At 41.9% G+C, this 16,895-nt stretch overlaps 1 protein-coding gene across 2 annotated transcripts in view; it reads right to left on the reverse strand.

The window, feature by feature from the left end:
• CA8 (carbonic anhydrase 8) overlaps positions 1 to 16,895 on the reverse strand; it is an 87,229-nt gene that overhangs the window by 42,056 nt on the left and 28,278 nt on the right. Inside the window, exon 4 of one of the 2 annotated variants that reach the window (XM_059394621.1) lies at positions 988 to 1,083. The exons of the other annotated variant lie outside the window; for it this stretch is intronic. Coding sequence (XP_059250604.1) covers positions 988 to 1,083 — 96 coding nt within the window. The remainder of the gene's footprint in view (positions 1 to 987; positions 1,084 to 16,895) is intronic. 2 annotated transcript variants of the gene reach the window in all.

Genomic DNA, 16,895 nt, shown 5'->3' on the forward strand with positions numbered 1-16,895 from the left:
AGACAAATACCTGAGAGAGAAATTTATAAAGGAAAACTGCTGTGCTTAATATTACTATTGAAATATATACAACACCAAAAAAGCAGGTTTGCAAAGGCCCCACTTTCTTTGAAAAATTAAGTTACTGACGATCACTGTTCTCATATGACTGCTCTAGTCTCACATTCTCCAAAAGGAGAGCCCAGAACCACACAGAACTGCAGTTACAGCAATGGTTTCTGGTCTTGACGGTGACACTAAATCTGTGTGTGACTATGATCTGTGACCGACCTCTCTGGCCCTTGTAGGACCATTCTGTAGGATGGGGAAGGAGAAAGCGGGGTCTCTTCTACCTCTTCATCTTTTAGGACATCCAACAGACAAGACAAAGTTAAAAAGACTCATGGCAGGGGGTGGGGGACTAGATTAAATTTTTACTTTTGAAAGTAGGTAGTCTGTTTTTTATATTTCACAAAATTTAATTAATATCCTTTGCCCAGTACAGAGCTCAAATCTAAACTCTATATTGACTATATCCGCCAAGATCTTCGCCAGTCTTATTTTATCAGTGTTTTCGATCAGACACTTCAAATCATCTTGGAGTAAAAATTATTAATAACAAAGAGCTAAAAGAGTCTACTACATGATTACATTATTGATTTTTCTTCGATTTCACAGCAAGCGCCAGGGTCCAAAAACATTTTCTAAAATTCTTTTTCATTAATAAAATGCATGCTGCCTTCAGGAGACATTTTCAACATCATTTCTCCAAAGATCCTGAAGCCCAGTTAGAAGAAAATGTCTACAGACTAAACGAACCATCTGCTACCCTTAAATATGGCTGCTGTCTCGCGAGCCAGAAGAATCAGGGGTCCTCTTCTCAAATGAGTCGTGTTCTCCGCACAGGAGTTTAAGAAGTAATAAAACTGAGAGTACAAAATACTCTGCCAAGGAATCAGAAATAAGGATCTCTGAACAACAGAACAGTCTCAGCGGGAGACCATTTACCTGAACAAACAAAGCAATGATGGCAATGCCGTGCGGCTTCCCCACCGCCTCGTCCATACTGCCGAACAGGGTGGAGTTCCAGTGGATCAGATGCAGCTGGGGAGACAAGACAGGTCGTCTCGTTATTGATGCATGTCTAGTGAGAACCACAAGGACAGATCAATTTCTCCTTAACGAGGTCTGTTACGTCTCTGTGGTAACACATGCAACAGAAGTGTCCCAAACAGACACCCACACACCACTGCTGGGATCCCGGTTCTCCAGAGAGTCTGTCCTCCTCATTTCCAAACAGCTGTCAATGCTCGGTGGCTTGCGGACGCTTGAGTTCCGCTTTAATCCTCATCAGGAGCACCTCTAAGGAGACCGGCAGAAGGCTCACTGATTTAGTCGCCTTGCCTTTCATAAATGCTGTCCCCTCTGGTTTTCGAGAGTACAAAATCCCGGGTCTGGGCATAAACACCAGCACTCGTTCCAGGGATCAGTACCCACAAAATCACATGCTGGGTCACCTGGTATTTCCATCAGAACCACAACAAAGCCAGCCTCAAATTCTGGTAAATTATTTCAACTCTCCAAAGATATACAGAGAGAGCACCCTATAATGCAGCCTCTTCCTCAAGTCATGGTAATGTAATGAATGTTGATGGAGAGCTCTAAAAGAAGGCCATTTCCTGCACCAGAGATAAAGTTTTATCTGTGAAGGAATGACAAACCGTGCTCTAGAGGGACTCCCTCACTCCTAGCTCCATAAAGCTTTGTGGCTTTCAAGTTTATCTAGAACATGCACTTGCTCCTACAGCACTGATAAAACACTGGCAAGAAGCCAAATTCAATTCCCTTGTTCAAATCAAATGCCCACTGAAGTCCTTAGGAAAACAGTAGCTAGGTCAACCTTCTGCAGAGAATGCTATCTTCATCACTACAGCTTTTAATCAAGTTATAATTACTTACCACGTTAAAACACTGCCTCGTTTAAAAATCAGTTCGAAGCTAAAAGGACAGAGCTAAAATTCAATCACCATGTCATTTTTGCATCCATATTAAAATGTGAAGGTATGTTATCTTTGAGAATAGGCACTGATTTGCTTTTTCTACAGCTGAATTTGTCCTACTAGAATGCGAGATTATTAAACTGACCGCTAGAGGGAGGCAATGACGTCCTCTACCTGTAATAGAAGCCGGAACCTAGGAAAACACCACATTCAAGGCCAAGCTAGGACAGGCTATGAAAAGCCAACATGGACCACGACCACCAGTACATGCAACTGTCAAGGCACTGCCTTTGAGAAAACAATGCTCCATAACGTTTCAATTAATAATGAAAGACAGACCAATTTTAATCTTTCCTCTTCTGGCTGCAACAATAGCATGGAGTCCCAGTGGTACAGATAAGTGTACAGTGTACCGATAAGAACCGACTACCTTAATTAAATAAACAGAGAAGGCCCAAGGTTGAAATCTATTTTTATTCGACAAATCACAAAGTTCAAATCAACGTTTTTCTTACTTCTCATAGCAACATTATGGGGTATTTTTTTCTAAAATAAAACAAGTCCCCCCAAAACCCTGGTTTCTTTTTGTGTTTCGCCTTGCCACTCCTTAGAACTCAGCAACATTGTTGACTCGTCAACACCTGATCTTCCACACCTGCTTGGCGGTCTTTTGCATTTAAAAAATTGAGGGTACCCACGCCATAAGCGGACACTACACACAGTGACTTTGTTTCAGGGAGTGAGTTTACAGTGAAGAAACCAGGCAAACGCTCCCCAGGCCAGAGGGGCAAGGTCAATAGCTCCAGTCATCAGCGTGCGCCGTTGACAGGATGTGGTGCAAATGACACGTTACCCTCATGGCCGCCTGCCCCCCACCCCATAACCCATAACCCCATCTAATCATGAAGAAAACATCACACGGATCCCAGCAGAGGGACAGTCTACAAAATACTTGACCTGACACAAAATATCTTTTGTACTCCTCAGAACAGTCAAGGTCAACAGAAACAAGAAAACCTGAGAATATGTCAGTGACAAAGGGACCTAAAGAGACATGAGAACTAAATGTAACATAGTATCGTAGGTGAGTTCCTGGAACACAGAACAGAAACTAATTTAAAATGAAGGAAAATGAGGGGCGTCTGGGTGGCTCAGCTGGTTAAGCATCTGCCTTCGGCTCAAGTCATGATCCTGGGGTCCTGGGATGGTTCAGTGGGTTAAGGGTCTGCCTTCAGCTCAAGTCATGATTCCCAGGGTTCTGGGATCGAGCCTCACATTGGGCTCCCAGCAAGCCTGCTTCTCCTTCTGCCTGATCTGCCTGCTGTACCCCCTGCTTGTGTGCTCACTCGCTGTCTATGACAAATAAATTAAAAAAAAAAAAGTCTAGAAGTTGTTGATGTTGCTGTGAAGGTGCTTTTTAAAAGATGTGATAACGCTTCAATCAGTAGACTTTTAGTAAAGTGGATTAATCCCCATAATGTGTGTAAGCTTCATCTAATTCAGGGAAGGCGTGGGAGCAAAGACTGAGGTCCTCTGAAGAAGAAGAAATACTCCCTCCTCCAGGTTATAAAATACAAACTCTACCCCAGTTTCCAATCTCTGACCACCCCTGCAGATTTGGGACTTGCCAGTTCCTGTGATCTCAGGAGCCAGTTCCTTAAAATTTCTCCCTTGCCCTCTCTCTGTGTCTCAGATATGTAGTCTCAATATATATTTTGTTCCTCTGGAGAACCCTGACCGATGCACAGGTTGTACAGACAAGTGAACACGCAGGAAGTATGGAGCCAAATGTTAGTTTAAATAAGAACAAGACGAGTAGCCACAGGGATAAAGACAAAGGACCCTGACAATTAAAATGACAGTGTTGGAATTTCCTCTCCTAAGCCCAAGCAGGGTTGCTGTAGGGAAGGGGCACGGAGGGACAAAACAATTCACAGAGGATCAGAAAATACACACCAGAACTTCTGCTCGTTTATTTATGTCCTCTTTTAAAATTTCAGCTTTCCTATGCCTCACAAAATAATTACATACACAGAAAAAGACAGACCTAGATCAAATACATATGAGCACGTGTATTTATTCCTGAATACGAACAACAGTGAGGGTATGTGCTCCAGACCTGCGGAGGGACAGCGGAGTTTGAAGGGAAAGGCGTGGGACACGAAGAACCTGGCTTAGAAAATGATGAAGCGGCCCGTCCAGTCAAAGGGAGGCTGTCGCAGAGGTCCAAGCAGACGCTGTTATCAGTTGAGGGAACTGGGAAGTGGAAGCTAGGAAGCTGACTTCAAAGCTGAACGGTAGACGCCGGCTCTGGGGTGTGTCTGGCCCGTGGAGAAGACTACAGAGCACGGAGGCGGGGACCCGGACACTTCTGCAACCCTACTGATAAATTCTGAGCAGCAACAGGCTCTCACAAAAGCTCTGTGCGCCAGCAATCAAGTCTTAGAGTCTTGGTTCAGTTCACAGCTCTCTAGCTCTGTGAACTTAAATCACGGACTCGTCTGAGCGTCAGGCTCCGTGACACAAGGAGAGCTGCGTCTTCCCAGTGTGGCTTCTTCACACCTCTCCCCGCCTGCCCAGGGACTCTCTTTATCCCTCCATTTCTCTCCCTGGGCACGATTCGTGCTCATTAGCCTTAATCATATGCAGGCAGCAAAGGCCAGGAAGGAGAGGGATGAATTTTCAGAGTGGAGAGTGGCTTACTTGAGAATCAAACCTGAGCATCTAAATGACCCTGACTGTAGCTGAGGAGTCTGGGGGTGAGACAGTACCTTCGCCACAAGGGCCGCCTGGACTCCTGACGCTCCCACTCACTCTGTCAGGGTCCATGGGACCCAAGATGACTGGGGGCAGGGCTCTGCCTCACCAAGGCCTTCCGGAGCCTGAGCACATAGCACAGCAAGTAGCATAGGGCCTGCCTCTTGCCCCTTGAACCCCAACTCCCACTATGGCTACCAACAACAGTAGCTGAAAAAAGAGAGAACTCTTCAACAGAAACAACAGGACAGTTTTTCACTCCCCCTTCAGGGACTCCCCCCTCAAAAGATGAAAGGTTTTGGCTTCTTCCCAACCTGGGTATGTCTGAGTAGAAGACAGTGGTTTTCTCTATCGAAGCCAAAGCTTTCTCCCTTACTGTTCTTCCCCCAACCCCCACCATTCCCCAACCGCAAGGCCTCAAGGTACGTGACCTCCTGTGAGGTGTGTATGTACATATTGGGGCAACTGCGTGGCTCAGTTGTTAAGCATCTGCCTTCGGCTCAGGTCATGATCCCAGGATCCTGGGATGGAACCCTCCCTGCTCAGCAGGGAGTCTGCTTCTCCCTCCCCCATTCCCCCTGCTTGTGGTCCCTCTCTCGCTGTGCCTCTCTCTGTCAGATAAATTTAAAAAAAAAAAAAAAAGCACAATGTTCATATTATGGAGAAATAAGAAAGCAGACAGCCATTATTCCTCTTATCCACATCATGACCATCATTCCTTCCTATTAAAAAAACAAAAACAAACAAACAAAAAAAAACCCTGACCCTACAATAACAACTGTAAAGCATCTTTTTACAGTTTCAGAGAAAATCTTGGAGCTTTTGCTGTAGGGCTCACAAATTCAAATTTCCTGCAAATGATTACGCTGCTCTGCCATTAGTACCCGTGAAACGTTCATCTTAATGTACTTAACTCACAGCGATAGATAAATTTGTCCAAAGTTATGAAACTGTGACAAGCCATAGCCTTATAATCACTTATTTGTCACTGAGAAAAATAAGTTTGAAGATTTCGTGGCAGCCTAACAGAAAGCTATCTTCAAGATAAATGAGGTTTATTATTAACATAAATAACACGACAGCATTAAAGTACAAAAGAATGAATCATGAGGAATGGAAAAGGCAGTGAAGGCTAAAAAGGCACTTATGACTCACAAACTTCTTTCTCCAGCCCTGTGCACTCATTCACACAAATTCTGTGAAGTCTCCTATCCTCACATGCTTGATGGCCAATTCCTTTCAAAGGGCTTCATGTCAGTTTAAGTTCAGTATCGCTAGGATCCTCGTCAGCTCCCTTCAAAGGTGCCCTCTTACCGGCTTCACCACAGAGCCCCCACCTCCTGGGCTTGAGACCTTGACCCCCCTGAACAACCCCTTTATCTCCAACTCACCAACGCCTTTCCTGGCTCCTAATTGTTTGCATTATAAAGCTCTATTTCTTGCAGCTTTCACATTTCCTCTGTTCAAAAATGTCTACTTTGCTTTATTTCCTGCCCACACAAGATTAAATTTCTCTAACCTCATCTTTCCCCATCCCAACTATCTCCAAAATACTCAAACCAAGTGAGACTGCTGACCGTTCACAACAGCCTTCCCATTTTTATGTTCCACTCATTTAGAATGCCACGCCCCATCTTGTCCTGAGACTTACCTAAACTCTACCTATTCTCCTGGGCCTCAACAGGCGTTCAACAGAGAGACAGACAGACTAAGGACGGACATGACAGGAGATGGAAACAGATACAGCTTGAACCAAGAGATACAAAGGAAAAGAGATAACTGGGTTTTCCAGCCTGTATCACTTCCCAAAAGTAAGATGAGTTCACTTGTAGAGAAGAGTTGAAAGTTACCTCACAACAGTCCAACTGGTCTCCCATGAGTGAGCGACGCAGAATGAAAACTGCATTAAGAAGACAGGCTGAAGTTATGGACTACAGATAGCCTTAGATGTCTAGAGAGAGCTTTACAGAGTCCGCTCACCCGTGCATCCAGTCACAAAAAAGAGTGACAGAAGGGAAAAGACTGAGCTTTCAGAAACAGTGAGCTGAGAAAAGGGGAGTATCAAATATGCAGGAGGAAATGCAGAAAACTCCAAAGTCCTGATGGACAAAAGAGAAAAATCCTTCTAGAAGAAATTGTGTCAACAGTGTCTAGGCTCTGCTACAAAGATACAACAAAACAGAAGAAAATGAGGAGGAGAAGAGATATGGGATTTATTTCCTTTTAAAGATAAATGAGAAGGCACGGGCAATAGAATGAAAGCCACAGAGGCAGAACGTGAAGACATTAGGATAAAACCAGCAGGGCAAGGCCACTCATCCAAGAAGGTGGGCAGGGAGTATCAGAAAACAAATCAAAATGTAACTAACTATAAGTAAGGGCTAAGTGATTTTTTTTTTTTAAATAAAGAGAAACCATACACTTGAGTTTAAGTCACCTTTGCCTTTAGTGTTCTTTTAATCTATTCTTTCAAAGGGCAAGGGTAAAACCTGAGAGAATCACAAGCCACTGAAAGTTTTGATAAATCAGAAGTATTCAGTGCACCTATGAACTCACATGCAATTGCCCCCGAAAACCATTTTCCTGACAAACTATAGTTCCCGAGAACTCTCCTCTGAGCTGGGCCACCCTGGTTTCTGTGTCCTCATTTTGCTTAACTGCTTCCCTTCGTCCCAGAGAAATTCAACGATGGAGCGTGGCAGCCCCATCTCCCACTAGATTCTGAGTTTTGGAAGCCAAGAATGTCACTTCCCCTGCTCCCTCACACTCCAAAACACCCATTTTCAAAGCACTCGGGAAGAGTGATGAAATGAGAAAAAGGAAAAGAAAAGACACCGTCTCTCTCGGATACACTTCTGTTGAGAGGGTTGAAACAAAGGAGACGGGAAGTATTCAAATTTTTAAAAGAACACTAAACAAGGGAACTGTTTTGATAATTAAGTGCAGAAGAGCAGAGAGAACAGCCCCTCTCTGCAGATCTCCTCCTCCCTGGAAGAGGCGACCATTCATCTGCAGATAAACTGGGATTTAGTGTGTATCGTTTTCAGGTGCGGCTGCACTTGAAGATGTCACTGTCAATAAATTATGCAGCTACTATGCAGAGAAGGACATCCAAGGTGCAGACAGATAGAATAGTGACAAAGCGCTGTAAAGCATGAAATGGAAAATAAATTATTTGAAATTCTATCTCTGACTGTCCCTTCCTTGTTATGTTTGCCTAAACTTAATTATGTATCCTCTTACGCAGGTAGAAGAAAAATAAGAGGGTCTGGTAAAACATTTCAGAGCAACTTCATCTATTAATATATTAATATCAAAAGCTATTTATAGTGTTCTTAGGGTTCGGAATTGTCGATTCAAAAGGCACCTGAGTTCTCTGAAATTTCTAAAAAGATCTTTTTTCAGAGCAGAATGACCTCCTCATTGAATGCTAATTTCCTTTTGTTTGCTTTGATGTTGCTATCCTCTTCAAAGAGGGCATCTTAGTACTGTTTGGGCTCTTCTCTCAAAAACAGAAGCTTCGTTCAGGAAACTCACTAGGAAAGGCTGGAAAAGCCTTTGGGAGCAGTCATGAATCAAAGAAAAACAAACACATCATTTTAAATTAATTTCTATTTAATGCAAGATCAAAACCAATTAAAACAAATTCTTTCACATTGGCCTCTTTGCTTTCCAAGAAATATACCCCATCTTGTTTCTTAATCCCCTCTTATTTTATTAAAAAAATAAAAAGAAAAAAGAAAATCTGAATTGTGCATTATGGGCTGCAATTAGCTTGCCATAACCAAAATTCTCTATATTTCATTTGTTATTCTGTAAAATAAAGGCAGCTAAGGGGTGTCACAGGGTCTTGATGTTACAGAACGGAAGTCATTTATAGACTGCATCTGTTTGCTCTGTATGGTGAATCACTAAGTACTGTGTGTATTCTTGCCCTACTGTCCCCAAATAAAAAACACATTAGAAAAGAGTTCTGAAATGATGGCAGCATTCAACAAAACATTTACGGAGCACCAGGAATACCTGGGTTTTAGTTCTCACTGTTTTCAACACTGGAAACACAAAGACCTCAAATCTTTCTTTTTTTTTTTTTTTTTTTCCAAATATTTATTTGAGGGAGAGAGTGAGAGAGAGAGAGCATGAGAGGGAGAAGCAGACTCCCCATGGAGCTGGGAGCCCGATGTGGGACTCGACCCTGGAACTCCGGGATCATGACCTGAGCCAAAGGTAGTCAGTCACCTAACCAACTGAGCCACCCAGGCGCCCTTCAAATCTTTTTATAATATAGGATATGAACAAATAAAAAATATAAAACTTCTTTCAATGGAATAAAAAGAGCAGTGTAAAGGGTCAGTTGCAAAGTAAATTATGGGGCTGCTTTGGGTGTCTCTCTAGTTATTTAATGTGCTCTGATGTGTGACATTCTCCACCAGGAGCCGCTCACTACAAACTTGACTTCACTTCAATCCTCACTATCCTCTTCCTAATAACAGATGCTGGCACCGCCACCAACACCCCGTCTTGATAAGAAGGGAATGGAGGCACAGAAGGCAAAGTACCCCGCCTAGGATCACACAGCTAACAAGGGACAGAGCCAGGAGATGGCCCAGGCTGCTGGGCTCCACCCTTTAATGGCAGCTCTGCCCTCCAAAGAGGGAAAGCCGAAGACTGATCTGGGTAGCTTTCGCAGCATATTATTCCCACAGTGCATGCAGGAAGGACAAACCACGGTCTCCCTCGAGACAAGAAAAACCAGGGAGAAAGAAGGACGGGTGTACACATCAAGAAATGGCTGTAATCCAGCCGGGCTGTGCCTGATGCCAACAGCACACGGTGCAAAGGCACACACCTGCTGTGAATGAACACTTACTCCCTCTGAGCTCCCTGGGAAATTACTGGAGCTCTAGGAGTCTCTGCTGTGAAGGACGGATCATACTCTCTAACATTTAAGGCCCTTACAAGGGCAAGAGATAGGACATGGAAAGCTCCTGGAAAATATCAAGGGAAGTGCTGGCTAGAGCCGGTGAGAGTGGGGAGAAGGAGGAGGGGCAAAAGAAAGGTAATGTATGAAAATTTTGTATTCAAAGTCTTGGAAAACAAAGGTAAGCTCATCTACCCTCCTTTTGGTTATTTTCTCGTTTTTGCTGAACTCATCTATTTATTTTCCTCAAGGTTAAAGGGAAGGACTAAATTTTCCATTATAGAAAGCTGGATCGCATCTAGCATCTACCAGAGTTGCAAACTCGCAGGTTAATCCATGAGGGAAAGCCCGCGATGAACAGGGAGGGGGAGAGCGTGGAAAGACATCCTCTGGCCTCTTCTCTTCCCATTGAGCATATTGTTGTTGGGGGATCCTCTACACTCCCCGGGCGTCACCGGCCATCTAGATGCCCATGATTCCAAAATCAACATCTTTCACTAAAATCTGTCCTGAGTCTAGACCCCTTTACTAAACTGCTTACTGAAATATTTCAAAATCAGTGTTTCGTCATTGAAGTGGCTCCTGCACTCCTCAGAGCTCCCCCACCTTCATTCCTAGCTCTGTTAAGGGACCCAAACCAGAAATCTCTTTCATCATCTTCTTCCCTTACAAACAATCAAGAGCTGTGTTCTGCCATTTTCTACCTCCTTAAAATCTCCCAAATCCATCCACTTGACTTATCCCCATGAGCAATTCCTTGGTTTAAGCTATCTATAACCTATTGCTGGTTATGGCCCAGGTCTCTTAACTAACCTCCAAAGCTGGCATTTCAAATTCATCCCCCACCTTGCAGGTATACGGTGCAAATGTGATGATGTCACCCTCCTTGGGAAAGCTCAACTAAGGTTTCTTACTGTCGCCAGGGTACAGTGCACACTCTTAATACACACGGCACCAGAAGATGTCTTCCTATAATCTTTGAAAGTGTGCCAGCTTTATTATAAATTAGCTGTTTCACATATGTTGGTGATAACAATTACAGTAAGAAACTCTCCTTAGCAATAAGAATGCACATAAAACAATTTTAATTGAGCTTAAAATTCAACACAATTTCATTTCTCTGTAAAATACCTCTGTCAATTTTCATATTCCAACTTGATATATACCTAATACATTGCCTCTTAACCTAATTTTCAGGAAATATATTTTAAATCTAATTGTAGTATTTAAAATACTACCATTCACAATAAAATACATTTATCTGAAAAAAAAAAAAAAAAAGTTAAAGAAAATCCCTTTTCATCCTCGCTGTTCCTGTAAAGGTACTTGTCTGTTAACACAGCACACTCGGAGGCTTTCACTTTTACTTTGTGAATTGCAATTATCTAGAGCAAAAATCAGAACCATTTTAGTAGAAATATGAGAAGGCATATATTGTAGAGGGAAAAGAATGGTACTTGGTCTGAGTCTCAGTCATTACGGATGTACCTAGGGCAACTTATTTAACACCTCTTGACCGGATTAGTCAGCTGAAAAATACACATAACATCTACCTCTAAGGGATATTTTAATGATTAAATAAGATATGGCATATGCCTGGCACATGGATGGTCTTCAGAAGCGTTAACGCTTGGCTCTGCAATTCTCTGAGGACTGCAGGAAAATAAATTTTGCATTAACTCCATGGACATGAGATAATGCAACAGACATAAAACATTCCAACATTAAAAAAAAAAATTCTTGTATCTTCGGGATACCCTGAGAAGAGTCAACTCTTAATGGGCTAAAGAAATAAATGTATACATAGAATCACATGTCACAGACTTTCACCAAAACATTCCCCCGCCAAGAGAAGAATTTCCCCCGGCTCTACAACTATGAAAATGGAAGACTGCCCTACTCCTGGAGACAAACAGCTCTGCAAAAATCCTCACCTATGCTTTTCCCACAAAGTACTTCCTTATTTACGTAAGTTTTGTAATTTACTTTAAAGTCCTAACAAACTAATCCAACTCACTTGTTGCTCAAGAGAGCTGCACAAAGAACCATTCTTCAAGCAAGCTCACCATACACCATATCACTTCCAGTGCTAACCGAAGGGGACCACGTTTCCCTGAAATCTGTGTGAGACTCTCCTACTATCAGAGGAGCAATGCTACAGGGAGCCAAATACAAATCACATTATTTTAAAGAGCCTTCTATAAAACTGGGTTTTCACCTACAAATGACCTCAAACATGGAGTCCAAGTTTCTTTTCAATGCTGTGACAAGGTAAAGTATCACTTTGCTTAACTGAGATGGAACTTCTCCCAAAACAGCTCCGGTAAAAAGAGGTCAAACTAGGAACAGGAAAGGCATGAATGGGTGTGAACCAGAAAAAGCACAACAATTCAGATAGGAAATTTAACCTACGTTTATATGGCAACGCACTTCAATGTTGTGCAGCTCACGCTGACTTAAGGGAAAAACATTTCTGAAACGAAATGATTACGCTTGGTACCTAGTCCAAAATCAATCATCACCAATAACCACAGTGCTCTCCACAGAGAACCACAGTGTTCAGAGGGCAGAAGTGGGCACACTGATTAGAAAAAGAGATCCTTATCTAGGCCCTGAATTTGTCTACCGATGGGGTAGACATCTTGGACTCTCCAAGACTGACCAGAGTGTCTGTTTTGTGACATTTTTTCCCCTGGTCCGCCCTCACGATAGTCAAACTACCGGACCACTCAATGCCTTTATCATCCTGGCCATCCAAAACCACTCTCAAAAAAATGATAGAAATTCTAATTGAAACAATTATTTTTTTCCAGAAGGCTTCAGTATAAGCAACGTATTTGTTATAGACCACTGAAATACAGCAGTGAGTAAAACTAGTTTTGTGCATCTATGTAGTCCTAGAGATGGGCCCCTTAGAAAAGCAAGGACACCTCCTTGCTCGACAGTAATGTAACTCAGAAAATAATTTTGCTAACTGAAATTATTCTACAGGTGTACAGTTACTTTATTACCTCTGCTTTTGTAGAACAATGTGTGTGAGATTTTTAATTAATTTGGGGTTAAGCCTTAAACAGGAATGAAAATTTAATGAAAACCCTGTTTCTGTGGGAAAATGGTGACTACCTCATAGTGAGCACTCCCCCACACATTTTCCATAAGGCCCTGTGACAAAGAGAAGACGGAGGACTCGCTACCCTGTACAAAGGTGGACATTCAATTTATTACAGCAGGTCTAATGAAAAATACAAGTTAAAATGAGGAAAGCAGGGGCACCTCGGTGGCTCAGTGGGTTAAGCCTCTGCTTTCGGCTCAGGTCATGATCCCAAGGTCCTGGGATAGAGCCCCGTATCAAGCCCTGCATCGGGCTCTCTGCTCAACGGGGAGCCTGCTTCCCCCTCTCTCTCTGCCTATGTATGATCTCTCTGTCAAATGAATAAGTAAATATCTTTTTTAAAAAATGAGGAAAGCATAATCACTATAGAAAATATTTATTGAGCACCTGAAACTCAAAGGCCTGTTCAATTTTGAAAATAATTCCAGAAGAGATATCTTGTGGAGCAAAAAGCCACTTTTCTGGTAGACATCTAACCGGTCTGTCTGGATGTTCCTACTTTCAGCAGACACAGCTGACTTCCACTTGCCATCCGTTCCCTCCCTTTCCCTCCATGCAGAGAGAACTTCAGTGGCATTTATGGGTCACAAGCCCAAGTGCTTATGGGAAGGCTAGGCCCCTCCTCAGCCCCACAGGGTGAACTTGATTAAGCTCAGAATTACAGCCTTGTCATTGACCTTGAAATGACTGTTTCAGGAACTTGCATGTAAAGAAATTCTGGACAACAATACATGAGGGAAATTCTGCTGGCTGGTAGGGATGAGGAAGACTTCTGGGATTCCTAAGACTGGTAATAGCATGGATTATGGCAATTACTTTGGTTAATTACTTGGCAGCATCCGCTATAGCTGAACTATTGCCTTTCCTACAACTCAGGCTACCCTTCTAGGTGCATGCACACCAGAAGGCTACAATATTCACAGAAGCTCTATCCTAACAGAACACATTCTGAATGTAATCTAAATGTTTATCAACAGTAGAAAACCATACTGTGGAAACTTCATGTAATGATATACTCTATCTAAGAGTAAAGTAAGCAAACAGAAAGTACACACCAGAGTGTAGAAATCTCTCTGAACATAATGCAGGATTTTAAAAATGTAAGACACAGATGAACAACTGCCTCATGAGTCAATTTATATAAAATTCCAAGACAGGCAAAACTTATCTATTATCTATGATGCTGGGAGTCAAGATCACAGTTAACCTTGGAGGAACCATGAAGGCAGCTTCTGGGATGCTGGTTATTTCTGTTTATTAATCTGAGTGTTAGTTTTTCATAGGTATGTTCTGAAAATTCAACGAACTATTTGTGGTTTGGGCATTGCATGTATTATTTACCTATAAAAATGTCTTAGCTGTAAAAAATAGAGATGGCACCAAAAACACAACCAGTAAGAGAAAAAATTTGATAAATGAAATTTCATCCATATCAAAAAGTTTGGGACATCAAGCAACACCTTCACCAAAATGAAAATATAATGCAGACAGATGGCCAAGAGCCACATGAAATGATGCCCAATATCACTAATCATCAAGGAAAAGCAAATGAAACCACAGTGAGGTATTACTTCAAACCCACTAGAATGGTTACACAAAAAGACAGACAATAACAAGTGTTGACCAGGACATGGGACACCCTCATAAAATCCTGATGGGACTAGTAAAAGGATACAGCCCCTTTGGGAAAAAAATGAGCAATTCCTAAAATGTTAAACCCAGAGCTACTACATAACCCAGTAGTCCCACACCTAAGTACATGCCCAAGAGAAATGAAAACCTGTCGGCACAAAACCTTGTACTCAAAAGTTTATAGCTACATTACTCAAAACAGCCAGAAAGTGGAAACAAACTAAGTCAATCAACTGGCGAATAAACTGCACATGGTTTACCCATACAGTGGAACACTTTCTGGCAGTCAAAGTCACAAAGGACTGATACAGGCTATGACATGGATAAAGGAACCTTGAAAACTTCCCGTGGTTCCATCTGCATGACATGTCTAGAATCGGAAAGTCTATAGAGACAGAAAGAAGATTAGTGGTTGCCTAGGGCAAGGGGTGTGGGGGTAGTGGATAGGGAGTAATTTTCTTCTTGGAGTGATGGAAGTGTTCTAAATCTAGATCACGGTAGAGGCTTATGACACTGTAAATACACTCAAGCCATTGATCTGTACACTTTAAATGAGTGAATTTTATGACATGTAAATTTTATTTCCATAAAATGATTTTTTAATGAAAGAAAATACAACTTTTAATCATTAATTTGTGAGGATGTGACACTTAGAAGTGATACAGCCATCTTGCAACCATGAGTGAGCAAACCAAGGTGCAAAGCCCAACTTCTAAAATGATTTACCAGAAAAACAAAGCAACTGGCACTTAGAAATATGGCTTAGCTGTTGAATTAACCAACCCAGAACTGCTCATTGGGATGTAATGAGGAAGGGAAGTATCTGATCATTTCTCAGTTGTGTTTCCTATTAGTAGCCTAAAACCAAGGCACTCCTTGCCAAGAGACAGAGGATACTAAACCAAAGTACTCTGTTGGTTTCTTACATCCAATCTCTTCAATGCAGACATATTAAAATAACTTAATAAATAAAAGAAAAAATCTTTTACATTTGGACTTTGGGTAGACAAAATGGAACATTTCCTGAAGATAAAGTTCTAAGAATACACAAAAGTTGATGGAGCTTTTTGCTCTGACAAAAATAGTCTGAGAGGCATTTTCTGTATCATCATTTTTAATACCCTGAAAAATAAAGACATGAAAACTGTAAACCAGTTATCAGTGAGCAGAAAACATATCATCACTGCAGCAGTTTCAGAAGTATAAATCTAGTCCTAAATCTCTTGTGCTTACATTAATATTTCTTAATAATAGCAGTGGATTTTATTATTAGTTTATTACCAAGGTGAGCAGTAGAGGAAGGTTCAAGAACGGATTAATTATTGATGTGGATGAAGACAACATATGCTACTACGAGAGCTACAATCGTTAATACGTAAACTAAGGGCATAAAATAGCCATTACCCAGGATTAAGAATATAACTTCCCCTTGGTGAAGTACTGCCTGATTAAGCTTACTTGGGTACATTACATACTCCTGTGATACCAAATTAAAACTGCAACTGTTTTCCCATGACATTGCCTGAACAAAAAAGAGTGTGCTCTTCTATTAACTCATTTACCTAGACCCAGATTCGAAGAGAGGCAGAAGTAAATAATATCCGTGGCTGCAGTCCATCCTGGTTAGTGACCTCTCTTCTGAGTTACAGATCTGCATTTCCAGCCCCTTCCGGGGCATTTCCACTGGGAGGAAAGGCGGCTAACAAACTCAAAGCATTTCAGTGTATACACCGTGACTTCCCACCACAACAGCCCCGCCCTATGCTATATCCAAGAAGTTATCAAAGAACCCACCACGATTTCCCACCAAAACAGTCCCCCTTTCTGACATTTCTTAAAAGGTCCACCATTTTGCCAGTTATCAAGGCTCAAGGCTTAGAGGCATCACTGACCTCTCCTTTCACCGGACCTCCAGACAAGCTATCAAAACCCTTTCTGGTACGCTCTGAATGTTCTCTTCCCACACTATTTCTAACACCGCCTTCTTTTTCTTTGTCAAGGTCATCATCCCAGTTGTATCACATCCGTTTTTTTGAAAATGACTTCCCCAAAGCATGACCTTTCTGATCAATGAAATTGATTAGATTTCACCAGAAGTACAGTTTTAGCAAGGAAGTGATTTTTGCATGCTTTGTCACGGCTGTGTTCCTAGTACTTACCACCGCCTGCAACACACATTGTAGGTGCTCAGTAGCTCGTGAGTGCACGAAAAAATCTGTAACTATGAAATGTGGAATAGTGATCCCCACTGTCCTTGGTGAAACGCCCATATACATCATAATATACACCACTCGTGTGACTAAGGAAAAGCATATCAATATAATCCTGACTTTCTAGAGTCTCCAAGTCTCCATTCTTTGTCCGCAACCTGCCATTGGAAATGTATCTCTAGCTACTTAATTTCTAGGTCCCCTAAACTGCAACCACAATAGATTACTATAAAACTGTTATATTTATTATATGTTTATGTATACACAGTATATTTATATATGTG

This window comes from Mustela nigripes, chromosome 3, assembly GCF_022355385.1.
Source record: "Mustela nigripes isolate SB6536 chromosome 3, MUSNIG.SB6536, whole genome shotgun sequence".
Taxonomy (NCBI): Eukaryota; Metazoa; Chordata; class Mammalia; order Carnivora; family Mustelidae; genus Mustela; species Mustela nigripes.